We start from the raw sequence: 12,607 nt of genomic DNA, 5'->3' as shown, positions 1-12,607 counted from the left end.
GCATTATCTTTAGGAAATTTTTTTGACGTATTTTATTTTACTTATTAAAAGTGAAAAATCTTAAACATATTAATTAATATCTTGCATAACCAATTGACATTGTAATCATCACAATTAAATTTGATTAAAAATCCACTTTCTGCAAACAAACAAAGTTTTTTTTAATAAAGTCTATAACATATCGAGTATAATAGTATCAATATAGATTTTGATGATAACAACAATAGCCACGTCTCAATAGTTTTCAAAAAAAAGTTCTATAAAATAAAAACAGAGAAACGTGAACCTCATTGGAAGTTTTCCGACAAAGCTTCTTTCTTACTTTTTTTTCTCTGTCAATATCAAAAACATGTGAGAGACTCGTGGTCTTCTTACAGCATTCTGTCTTGAATATCACTGAAGATACCAGAAGCCAAAGTTCCAAGCTTCTTCTTTGTTTCTCCTGCTATGTTCACCAGCGACGATAGATCTTGTTGCGCCTGATCAAAAATTCGTCAAAAGGTTAAAAATGTGAAGAAGAACCAGAGATTCAGGTGTATGGATCTTTTACCTGGAAAGAAAGTCGGTTAATGAGATCACTAGCTGTTATATCAATATTGGAATCATCTTGGTCGTGACCGTAAAAATCAGCGCTTGAGATAGATGCTGAGCCCTGTAATTTCCAACAATGGCATTAGAATCGGAAGATGTTGTTATATGTTCCTTTGAGATTGTGGTGAATGTTGTTACTTACTGCAAACTTCTGAAGAGTAGCTTTTGATTCCAGATCAGCGTTTTTGTTCTGATCCCCAAAGTACTGAGCTGAAGATATGGACTTTGCGTTTGTGAACTTCTTTCTTGCTTCATCTGATTCTTCAACCTAGTAAGAGAAAAAGAAATGGTTTAGAAGAGGTTTGGAATTTCGATTTATTAATTTTGTTACTGAGAAATTATGTGTTTACTTGAGATTTTGAAGAGTTGGAGCTTGATTTCTTGGGAAAAGAACTGTCCATTCCAAAATCCGAAAAGAAGCTTGACGACTTTGGTGGAGCAACATGGTTAAGCACTTGTGTACCACCAACGCTTTGTCCTCCAGATTGCAGGTCGTCATTGTACTCAAACCGAGAGGCAAATGATGAACCAGCTGATGATTTGCTTTCCCCGTTATTTGTTGATGATACAGCGGGAATAACCGGTGCAACTTCTTCCGGTTTCTGCTCATAGAGATTGTCTTTTGGCTACATTTCACCAAAAACAAAATCCAATCTTTTAATCTGAACAAGAGAACAAAAACGTAAATGCTCCAAAAAAATACCCCTAAGACTTACCTTAGTAGTAAGCTTCCTTGCACCAAGACCACCAGTTTTTCCTGTCCTTTTAGCACCAATAGGTTTCTTAAACGTACTAGGCACAACTGTATTAGAAGCTTTAGGCGAAGAAGTAGCACTGGTAGCTTCATGTTTCGAAAGAGGTAACTCTTCCTTGACAGAATAAGAAGAAACCCCATTAGATACTTCCGGTAACTGAGAAGTAGCAACGGGAGATGACAGAAGACCAGAATTAGTTTCTTCCGCAATCGCTTTCGCAACTTCTTTAGCAAGAATCTGCCGATACAAATCAGCAGCTCTTGAAGTATACTTAGCTTCAATTTTGCCACCATCAGTCCATCCATGTTGCTTGAAGAAAACCTGAGCACGGTTGTTACCACCAAACATCATTGTCCTGAGCTGCTCCGGGCTCCAAGAGTCTAAATTCGTTGATCTATACAAAAACGGAAAAGGTAGCATCTTGAGAACGTAATGTGGCATTATTCAATATTATCTAGTCAATGAATCGATAATTTGAATGAGTCTAATTTCAAGACACTGGTGAAATTTTGAAGTCAACAATTCTGAAACCTTAAAACATAATCTGATGATTCAACCACACTAAAGTCAACGTAATGCTACACATTAGCCAACAATTCTGAACACCTGAGCACGGTTTAAGCTAATTCCCTTATAAAGGCCTCAAAAGCTTAAACCTTAGCCAAAATCTGAGCTAGAGTAATGCCGAAGAATTGGATCAGATGATGAATTGTTTACCTGACGAAGCTGATATGAACACCAAGATTCCGGTGAGTAGCTGAACAATCGATGCAGAGGAAAATCCCATATGTAACCGATGCCCAAGTTGGATTCTTCGCACTACAATCGAAGCAGACCTAAATTGGCAAATCAAAACCAAAATTAGCATAAATGAATCAAAGATCTAGTCAAACAACTCTCAGATCTAAACATACACAATATCAAATTGACGATACTCAAAGAAAGAGAAGAATTCAGAAAAAAATTTGATTACCTTGTTCTCAGATTTTGATTTGAGTTTTCTGAAAACAATGTTTTTGTCGGTAAGATTGTCAGCAGAAGAAGAAGCCATTGTAGATCAAATTGTTCAATTTGATCACCTCCTTGAAGAAATTTGAAAGATTTTTTAATTTGAAATCTTTCTTCTTCAAAATCTGTAAATCTAAAGGAAACAGTACTAACGTTTGATGGAAACATTTGATCTGACTAGACTGACGAAAACACCCTGAATAAACTCTAGAAATTACGAAAATGGCATTACGTAGAAACGACACGTAGTGTGTAAATTCCGTTTCTGAAGCAACATGGATGATATAAAACGGACGAAAGCTTATCATTTTCACCTTTTCTTAAACCTCAATTCAAAGATTACTTCCTAATTTGTCTAATCGTGTGTTATACATTTTTCGTATTAATATTATGTTTATCATATGGTTTAATACGTACAGGATTTGTTTTTAATATCTGAAGTTAACATGTATTAGTAAATTAAAATACGACTTTTTATAACTCCAGGTTTTCAAACTAACTAACGGTTTTCATTTTTGCCTTCTTTCCATAATATGTCTCACACATATTATATGCTAAAAGTTTCGCTATACTTGTTGTTGACCATACACTAAAAAATGTCAAATGTGAAATATTTGCGGGCTAGTTTTATTAACTACCCAAAATGTGTGAGGCCCAATATAAAGTAAAGCCCAGCTTAATTTGTTTTGTTTGCTTTTATGCGATTCCGAAATGTCACTGTACAGTAGACACTATAGTTTCGTCGGATATGAACATAGAGAGACCAACATTTTTGGGCATTTGCTCTCACTGAAAAAGAAAGCATATTATGAAATCTGGCCACTAAAAACACGAGACCCACACGACATAATGTGATTATTTTTGTGTGGTCGTATAATTTTCGTAATTAAATCTAATTCTGTTTTAATACTATACCTTTTATTTTCCTTTATGCTCTTGCGTCTCTTTCACCTTTGATATCAAAATCACCCATGTCTTTTTTTTGTTCTTTATCATTGCAAAAAGTTGTGTCCAATAACGAAGCCAACAAAAATATGTTTATAAGAAAATGTTAAACTACAAGTCTACAATATTTGCTTTATAGGTTTTGTATATAAATGTTGTATCCAAATCTTTGGTGTTAACACTCCCTTAATCCCTTTAAATCATATTTTCCTGCCTCAAAGAACAACTGCAATTCTACAAACTCATTGTTTAAATTAATTGATGCTACTTGCTTACAAGAATTAAATGATGGGATTAATCACAAGAAAAGCAGATATTGACACCAATACCAAAAGTGAGGGAGACAAGATCATTATTGTAAGTGAAATATCATTTTCATTCTTTAATTGTTCTTAATTATCAACTTTGATGTAAAAGGCTCCTTGACAAATTTGATCCGATTCTCTTACATAGATTAGTAATTTTCTTGTAAAACAATTACTATTCAGAAAAAAATTGTTTTCAATCAAGTTATGTATATAACCCAACTTCAGAAATAACTCAATCAATAATTCATATTTGGTGAAAATAAAAGTACTATTTCTTTTTCTTTAGAGTTAAAAAAAAAAAATGAATATAAACAGATTCCTTTTCCCGAAACAATCAAACCAAACACAAATATTTTGCTTAAAGAACTTACTTCTCTCCTCTGTCTCTCACCGGAAAAACAAAAAGTCTTCTCTTTTATAACTACGTCAGAGAACTGTTATGTCTCCGACGAATGTTCAAGTAACCGATTACCATCTCAACCAATCAAAAACGGATACAACAAATCTCTGGTCAACCGACGACGATGCATCGGTAATGGAAGCTTTCATCGGCGGCGGCTCCGATCATTCTTCTCTTTTTCCTCCACTTCCTCCTCCTCCTCTTCCTCAAGTCAACGAAGATAATCTCCAGCAACGTCTCCAAGCTTTAATCGAAGGAGCAAACGAGAACTGGACTTACGCCGTGTTCTGGCAATCATCTCACGGTTTCGCCGGAGAAGACAACAACAACAACAACACAGTGTTGTTAGGTTGGGGAGATGGTTATTACAAAGGAGAAGAAGAGAAGTCTAGAAAGAAGAAATCAAATCCAGCTAGTGCAGCTGAACAAGAGCATCGTAAGAGAGTGATTAGAGAGCTCAACTCTTTAATCTCCGGTGGTGTAGGAGGAGGAGATGAAGCTGGAGATGAAGAAGTTACAGATACTGAATGGTTCTTCTTAGTTTCAATGACACAGAGCTTTGTCAAGGGTACTGGTTTACCTGGTCAAGCTTTCTCAAATTCAGACACGATTTGGTTATCTGGTTCTAATGCTTTAGCTGGATCAAGTTGTGAGAGAGCTCGTCAAGGTCAGATTTATGGGTTACAAACAATGGTGTGTGTAGCGACAGAGAATGGTGTCGTTGAGCTTGGTTCGTCGGAGATTATTCATCAAAGTTCAGATCTTGTTGATAAAGTTGACACCTTTTTCAATTTTAACAATGGTGGTGGTGAATTTGGTTCTTGGGCGTTTAATTTGAATCCAGATCAAGGAGAGAATGATCCAGGTTTGTGGATTAGTGAACCTAATGGTGTTGACTCTGGTCTTGTAGCTGCTCCGGTGATGAATAATGGTGGAAATGACTCAACTTCTAATTCTGATTCTCAACCAATTTCTAAGCTTTGTAATGGAAGCTCTGTTGAAAACCCTAACCCTAAAGTTCTGAAATCTTGTGAAATGGTGAATTTCAAGAATGGGATTGAGAATGGTCAAGAAGAAGATAGTAGTAATAAGAAGAGATCACCGGTTTCGAATAATGAAGAAGGGATGCTTTCTTTTACCTCTGTTCTTCCATGTGACTCGAATCACTCTGATCTTGAAGCTTCAGTGGCTAAAGAAGCTGAGAGTAACAGAGTTGTGGTTGAACCGGAGAAGAAACCGAGGAAACGAGGGAGAAAACCGGCGAATGGAAGAGAAGAGCCTTTGAATCATGTAGAGGCAGAGAGACAGAGAAGAGAGAAGTTGAATCAGAGATTCTATTCTTTAAGAGCTGTGGTTCCTAATGTGTCTAAGATGGATAAAGCTTCTCTATTAGGAGATGCTATTTCGTATATCAGTGAGCTTAAGTCTAAGTTGCAAAAGGCTGAATCTGATAAAGAAGAGTTGCAGAAGCAGATTGATGTGATGAATAAAGAAGCGGGAAATGCGAAAAGTTCGGTAAAAGATCGAAAATGTTTGAATCAAGAATCGAGTGTGTTGATAGAGATGGAGGTTGATGTGAAGATTATTGGTTGGGATGCAATGATAAGGATTCAATGTAGTAAGAGGAATCATCCTGGTGCTAAGTTCATGGAAGCACTTAAGGAGTTGGATTTGGAAGTGAATCATGCGAGTTTATCGGTAGTGAATGATCTTATGATCCAACAAGCGACTGTGAAAATGGGGAATCAGTTTTTCACGCAAGATCAACTCAAGGTTGCTCTAACGGAGAAAGTTGGAGAATGTCCATGAATTGAAGTCAGCATCTTTAGGGCTAATACACCGGAGAATACTGCGAAAAGTCGAAAACAACGATCATAGTATAAGCCGCGGTAAAAAGTGTTAAACCTTTCACACAAGTTTCTCTAGTGAATGTAGTTGTAAACTCTATTGTGTAAGGGTAATTTTGTAGTACCCACTTGTTGCTATTGAATGCTTGTTAGAGAGGATTCTTAGTGTAGTATATGATTAGGTTGGGGTTTGTTGTTTCATGAGATAAATAAATGTGTTTGATCAATGGTTAAGTCTTTGGTTTGTTGGTGTATGTATGTAAATAAGGCTTTTGTTAGAAATAAGACAAATGGGACTGAAGTTGGAGTTTTTTGTTGTCTTTTGAGTTAAAGTTTGAGTATTTCACTTTCAAGTGAGTTTTTTGTGTTCATCATTTGGGACTAGTCATTGGGAAGTTGGCATCAAAAGAGGCATCTAATTTGTTAGGAACGAATATACCTACTTTTTTTTGTTTTCAATAGGGATAATTTAAATCAATCACAGCTATTTAGAGATTCCAATGTAGGACCTCAAAATTTATGTGGATGTTACATGATCATTATCGTTCTAAATAGTATTTTGAACCATAGATTACTTCAGAGTAATTAAGTTTGTCGCATAAATCATGATGCACAACATGCAAATGCTAAATGGATTTCTTGATATTGACAGAAGAAGTGAAACCACTAGAATAATACCCTTTAAAAAAATAAAAAAAAATCAATATATGTCATAAAGGTCCAAAATGGTGAAATCAAAATGAAACATGGGGATATAAACATAAGATGTCTTAAAAGGGTTGTGGGGGAGGGAAAGCGAGGTTATGAATCTTTGAAGAAAAAGTTAAAATCATACAAAAAAATCGTGGAGACATGTGTGGTCGATTATTAAAGAGATTTTTCTGCAACATATATTATTGTGTTTGTTTCCAAACATTTTAGCAATAATCTCCTCGAAAATGTGAGTGACAGTGCGAAGAGAACGTGTGAGTGATAAGAAGAAAGCATGCGCTTTTAAAATTATAGGGCACATTATCGCCAAATAAAAACAAAGAACGAAAGGAGACATTTATCATCTGTACATGTAATATTAACTATACTTTGTTTGATGATCGTTTTCTCATTCTGGATAACTTTAGATTAATTGTACGTAAAAGATGTACTAAATAGACTAATTCAGATTACAATTAGTTACCAAATGTACATTAAATAATGGCAATTTGATTACAATAGAGATTACAATTGGACTAGATTAAAACACTGTTTAGTGGCAGATTATTGACATAGTTATCATGCCGTAATAGTACGCATACATTCTAATGGAGTATTATAAAGATTTCAAGACGATCGAATATCCACCCCTTTGGTTTGCTAAATTTTCTTACCAATAGTATAATGTTGTTGCATGGTTGTCTGTGTCAAGAGTACTTTATTTGATGCTCCAAAGTGTGTGCGGATTTGGAATTTTTTAAACTGATCCATCACCCTTCATTTTGTATATATATATTTTAAAAGAATATAATATCAACAATTTGTTACAGATTTTACTTTTTAAAGGATAAAATCCATCGTCTCTGTTTGTTTTGAGATTTCTTTATTAAAGAAGTCCGTTTTTTTCTTAAGTTTGTTACGAAAAAGGAAAAATTAAATTTTGGATTTTCTTAAAACCTAAAACCCAAAAAGCCCAACAAAAGCTGGAAGTTTGAAACCATTCGAGCCTAGTAGCTATATGTAATATATTCATGTGTAATGAAGTAGCATGTGTCATGTGACATGGGCTGCCGAAAAGAAATTAGCTTATAACAAGGCTAGTCATTATTTAAAACGATATGATTCATTACATCTATCGTTTAAGAGAAATCAGATATATATATATATATACAAAGGCTTGATTCTTGAATGGACAAATTCAGTTTTAGCACGAGAGTTAGCGGAATAGCGTCAATCAACAAACTTAATGAATAGTTAGCAAATTCACAACAAAACATTTCCTGATGAGAGAGTACAAAATATTTCATTGCACGAACTTATTCTCGCAGATACGTCAATAGGACTGAGATGGAACAGGAGAAGTCTTTTGTTGCTTCTTAGAGGATTGTTGCTCCTTAGAGGATTGTTGCCTTGTCATACATAACATACATACTACGCAGTAGTACTTTATAAAAAAAAAACATACTACGCAGTACGCATTATTCATGCGAATAGCCAACATGTGAATACGCCAAACACCATAAGTTAAATACTCGGTATCTAAACCTTGGTGAGATCTTTCTTATAAATATAAGTCGAGACATCATTTATCAAAATCTACAAAAGGATATCACACAGAAAAAAAAAACACTTTTTAACACAAAACGTAATTAGGACATTACGCAACATCTAACGTGTCCAACCCTAATTGAGCGTCAAAAGGTTTTAGAAATTTCTAAATTATTATAGGCTATAATCTACTCCTTAGCAGTTTCAAATGTATGCACTACATTTCGTAAGGAATCACTGTCCATCTACTAGACTGCTCTCTAATTCTTCTCTTTAGTCATTGCTATCATCGTTTTGCGATGAAGATGACTTTGAAGACTCGAGCGAGGAGTGGTTTGTTGTCTTTGCCAAGAGAGCTGTGACCGCTATTGAGTCTTCCGTACATACAACAACATTTATTGAATCTTTCATTCATAACTAGATGAGTAAAAATACTTAGTTATATAATTGTATCATGCTATTGTTATTTACAACAATCGTCATTTCGACTAAATTTTTTGATTATCCCAATATTTGATATTATACATTTCTACCACCTAAATATATATTAGGTATTTGGCACATTGTCTCTAGGGAAAAGTCTAATTCGATATACCTACTTTGCTAATTAATTATCTGATAATTTAATAAACCATTAGACTTTCCATAACATGATAATTTCAACGTATAATTTGATATATAAATATTATTCAGATTTAGATCTCGTTGTCGTAACTAAAAAAATGAAAGAAAGATTTGACGTTAACGATGATAATGATTAAAGTAGGTGAGGATGCTCAAAATATCGATCTTCTAATTGGCTCAACCATCCATCATCAACTTCAAGACTTCAAGTACATGCAATTAGTAGTATTCCTTCATTTTCCACTTTTTGCGCAAATATAATACTACTAATTTTTCAATCTACCTTTGTGTCGGCGTTTAATAACCAAGTTGGCAACTTGCAACATTTAACCAAGCTGGCACAACTTGCACCAACATCATCATCACCTTTGCCTTAATTAGAAGATCTTCGTCTTAAGTTTGCAAATAGGAAATTAAAAATAGTACTATACAAAATATAAAAGTGGCCTTTCGCTATTGTCTCGATCCAGCTGAAATTCGATAATAAAATATACAAATTGTTATAGTATCATATAATGGATTCCCCACATCAAATTTTGTAACAATAAATTATATAAAACATGATGGTGATATATTCAAGTCAAGTGGGACACTAGCCTGACTATAGTGCAAAAGGTAACCCGAATCTGAATGAAAAACGGCACACACTTTTAAAACCATCTTCGTTAAAACTTAAAACACTTCCACTTATGGTTTTTTTAGTCTTCTCTATCTCTTCCTTCACAATTTGTTTTATCGTTTTACCACTCTTAAAAAAGTTGTTGTTTGGTTAATAAATCGGGAGTTCATGTGTTACAAAGTTTTTTTTTTTTTTGGCAACCGATATGTTACAAAGTTTGTTCATGGGAAAAAAAACTAAAGTTTTGTTCATGGACATTATGTAAAAGTAATCGATAAAAAAGCGAAATCTATGAAAAGTAATTACAATTTCATACGAATCACACACTAAATCTACCATACTTAAAGCAATAACAGCAAAAAACACGTGAAAAAAATCTTATCCCCATGTTTTTTTAACAAAAGGAAAAGAAAAGGAAAACCTTTCTTTTTTTTTACATTCAAAGAAAAGTAAAACCTTACACGAATGGTTATTTACTTTTTTTTTTTTTGTGTCAAATAAACCTTTGGTAACTTTATAGTAAGTTTTTTTGTAACTTTTTATGAGAGTTTGTTGCATAGCCGAAAATTTTGACTTACTCGCCGGAATATACCTAACGAAAATGGAAAGATTCATAGTTATCCACAAACATAAAATGCCCAAAATAACCTTGCACGTCATTCTCATCATAAGAAAATGGTAAAAATATGACTATATGAGGTTAAAAAAGCAAAAACAGACAAAAGAAGAAGAGAATCTTATACGAAGCAACATAAATAACATTTCTGGATTTTGTTTTTAATAAAAGAAATTAAATCATATTTTTTTCTTCATTTTCACGTCACCTGAGAACCACTTCCGTCACCGGAGTTACGAGCCATAGCTTCAGCAACCGTCGCGAGTTTCTGCAAATTAAGCTTCACAACCGTATCAGCAAACATACGAGTATCATCCTCCGAGTTACCTTCCGGCATATCAACGACGTAAGATTCCAAAACCACCGTCCAGATCCGATTCTCTTTCTCGAACCGATGCACCGTCGTAACGGATTTGTAATTCGTCAGCCTATGTTCGCCTCCGATGATACTGAATCCGGTAACTCTCCGTTCGTCGTCGAGTATATCGAGTCTTTCCGTTGATGTGTTCGCCGGTAATCCACTGATGACGATCACGTCGCGCGTGCATCCGACGCGCATCTCGAAGTTTTGTTCGACGGAGCAGGATTTGATGAAGTGTTTGTATGTTTGTGGTTTGTCGAATCGTCGTACGATTGACCAGACGAGTTCCGGAGGCGCGTGGATTCGTTGCGCGTGGAGTGATGAACAGCTTCCTGGATCGAGTTGGTATGTGTGGAACTCGGCGATTGAGTTTTTTAGTTCCGATCGTTCTTCTGGTGTTAACTCCGAAGGCATGGTTGTAATTTGGATCTTTTTTTTTTTTTTGTGAAGTTTTTTTTGTTTTGTTTTATTTATCCAATTGGTTTGAGATTCACCATTGAAGACGACGACGAGCTTTTAGACTCTCTCTCTCTTTATTTAGCGTTGAAATCTCTCTGTGTTGGATTTTAGAGGGAAGATGAAGGGTAAACATGGAATTATATTAAATAGTAAGGGTAAAGTAAGAAATATATATACGTGAGAGTGGAAGGGTGTATAATGCAAAAAATGGAATCTGTTTATATTTAAAGAAAGATGACCTGGAGTTTCTGTTATAAACTATTGGATTTGTTACTTATTCAAGAGAATAAGTCTTATTTTCGTATAAGTTTCTTTTTTTTTAAAGAGTGTGGTGATTTTATTTTATTGTTTAAGAACTCATATTCGTAGGTTTTATTTGGTGAAAAAAATGAAATCTTAGAGATGAAAATTGTTTGTAGTTTTTTATTTTGTCATTTGAAATTATCAAAAACAATTTCATATTTTTATAAGTTTTGTTTATATGTTTCTTTAGTCGTTGAAAACAAATATACTCACGTTTCATTAATTCTTTTAGATATCATTTTGGTTGGGTATTATATTTAGTGACAAATCTAATGAATCTTTGACAAATCTACAATTTGCAACAATAAAATTATTTTTCTTTAACAATAAAATAAAAAGATTTTTTTATAACTAAAAATAAATATATATGCAAAGGAGTTGTGATTATTAAAAAAATAAATTAAGTGTCGTTAGCTCAATTGGTAAAGATTTTAGGCGAACCTTAGAGGTCGCCAGTTCGAGTGACGCTTGAGACGAAACTAATATTACATTATGTGGTTTCGGGTCTAGAGGGATTACGGACTTCGGTCCAGAACCTCCTGTTATTCAAAAATAAAATTAAAAAAATAAAAAAGAGAAATATATTATATTTAATAAACATTAAATAAATAACATTTTAAGAGGAGTTTTTAAAAAGATGATATAAAGATCAACTTTTTTGGACTTGATTCACACTTGTTCTTAAAAAAAAGTTGTAGGGAGAAAATTTTGGGAGAGAAACGGTGGAAGAGGACATCCGAGAGAGACCTTATTATACAGTACAAGATTTACTAGGAACAAACAAGTGGAGAGGAATCTTTTAGCAAGGTGGTAGGGAAGAGACTTCAAAGAGAAAACTCGCAGAGAAAATGCTCCGAGAACAGATTGATAAGAAAAAGGCATGAACAAGTTTGACAAGGAAGAGCCCTTCATAAGGATGCCATTTTAATTTTGAAGTTAAAAGTAGTAAAATTATTTTTAATATATTTATTACGCAAACACCTTGTTATTGAGTTTATAAGCACTTGTTGATTACTGAAAGAATCAAAGAATTGGTAACAAATTTACATGATATATACATTATGTAGGGAAGACAAGAAAGATTTCGAGTTTGAACTCAACAAATGGGTGGGGGCTGGAGCGCAAGCTGTGTTTAGTAAAAGTAGAGAATGATTAGTTTAGTCAAGCTTGCGTTTGGCTTAATCATAAAGAAAAGAATGTGACTAACTAACGATATCCAATCCACTTGGTCTATAAGTATATGTATACTAACAATTTTGTCGGAAATTGAGCTTAAACATTGTGTGAGACTTGTTGCGGGTATGGTGGGTCGTCGGAAAGGGAGCGGAGATGTGAACCGAATACTTCCGTCGATGGTTCCGGTTCAGTGCCACTGCCGCAACGCCGTAGGTCATGTATTTGCTGGTATTATTGCTTCGAATCATTGCTAGTGGTCTTCAACAAGATCTGATCCTCCCATTTGGTGAAGGCTTCATTTTTTGTTTTTATCTCCTTTTTGGAATTGTTTGCCATGTGTAGGAGCCCAATGCTTTG

The 12,607-nt window shown here is 34.3% G+C and overlaps 3 protein-coding genes and 1 long non-coding RNA gene across 5 annotated transcripts; 2 read left to right on the top strand and 2 right to left on the bottom strand.

Annotated features, from left to right (window-relative positions):
* Positions 1-24: 24 nt before the first annotated feature.
* Positions 25-2,657, bottom strand: AGD8 (ARF-GAP domain 8). Of its 2 annotated transcripts, NM_117898.5 has the most exons (7): positions 2,320-2,657; positions 2,064-2,182; positions 1,308-1,740; positions 942-1,217; positions 734-859; positions 551-652; positions 25-479 (listed from the first exon to the last, which is right to left on the bottom strand). In NM_117898.5, exons 1-7 carry the CDS (start codon positions 2,395-2,397, stop codon positions 372-374), a joined length of 1,242 nt encoding a protein of 413 aa, NP_567543.1. In that variant the 5' UTR covers positions 2,398-2,657; the 3' UTR covers positions 25-371. The 2 variants fall into 2 exon arrangements, with proteins under 2 accessions (NP_567543.1, NP_001031658.1); NM_001036581.1 differs by having other exon boundaries at positions 25-652; positions 2,320-2,494.
* Positions 2,658-3,832: 1,175 nt separating this feature from the next.
* On the top strand, positions 3,833-6,192 carry MYC4 (Basic helix-loop-helix (bHLH) DNA-binding family protein). The gene has a single exon (NM_117897.4). It carries the CDS (start codon positions 4,047-4,049, stop codon positions 5,814-5,816), a length of 1,770 nt encoding a protein of 589 aa, NP_193522.1. The 5' UTR covers positions 3,833-4,046; the 3' UTR covers positions 5,817-6,192.
* A 3,450-nt stretch (positions 6,193-9,642) lies between these two features.
* Positions 9,643-10,931, bottom strand: PYR1 (Polyketide cyclase/dehydrase and lipid transport superfamily protein). The gene has a single exon (NM_117896.3). It carries the CDS (start codon positions 10,724-10,726, stop codon positions 10,151-10,153), a length of 576 nt encoding a protein of 191 aa, NP_193521.1. The 5' UTR covers positions 10,727-10,931; the 3' UTR covers positions 9,643-10,150.
* A 1,234-nt stretch (positions 10,932-12,165) lies between these two features.
* AT4G06755 lies at positions 12,166-12,601 on the top strand. The gene has a single exon (NR_142028.1). It is a non-coding gene; the product is annotated as an other RNA (long non-coding RNA).
* The last annotated feature ends 6 nt before the right edge of the window (positions 12,602-12,607 follow it).

Source organism: Arabidopsis thaliana, chromosome 4, assembly GCF_000001735.4.
Source record: "Arabidopsis thaliana chromosome 4, partial sequence".
Classification (NCBI taxonomy): Eukaryota; Viridiplantae; Streptophyta; class Magnoliopsida; order Brassicales; family Brassicaceae; genus Arabidopsis; species Arabidopsis thaliana.
Note: the sequence above shows the minus strand (reverse complement) of the source record. Positions and strands in the feature narration are given on the sequence as shown.

Bases quoted from the DNA above. Each gene is read 5' to 3' on its own strand.
- AGD8 (NM_117898.5), bottom strand. From the start codon at position 2,397: ATGGCTTCTTCTTCTGCTGACAATCTTACCGACAAAAACATTGTTTTC. The intron at 2,183-2,319 runs GTAATCAAATTT...TTGCCAATTTAG, and splicing joins AATCAAAATCTGAGAACAAG to GTCTGCTTCGATTGTAGTGC. The intron at 860-941 runs GTAAACACATAA...TTCTCTTACTAG, and splicing joins CCAACTCTTCAAAATCTCAA to GTTGAAGAATCAGATGAAGC.
- PYR1 (NM_117896.3), bottom strand. From the start codon at position 10,726: ATGCCTTCGGAGTTAACACCAGAAGAACGATCGGAACTAAAAAACTCA.
- MYC4 (NM_117897.4), top strand. From the start codon at position 4,047: ATGTCTCCGACGAATGTTCAAGTAACCGATTACCATCTCAACCAATCA.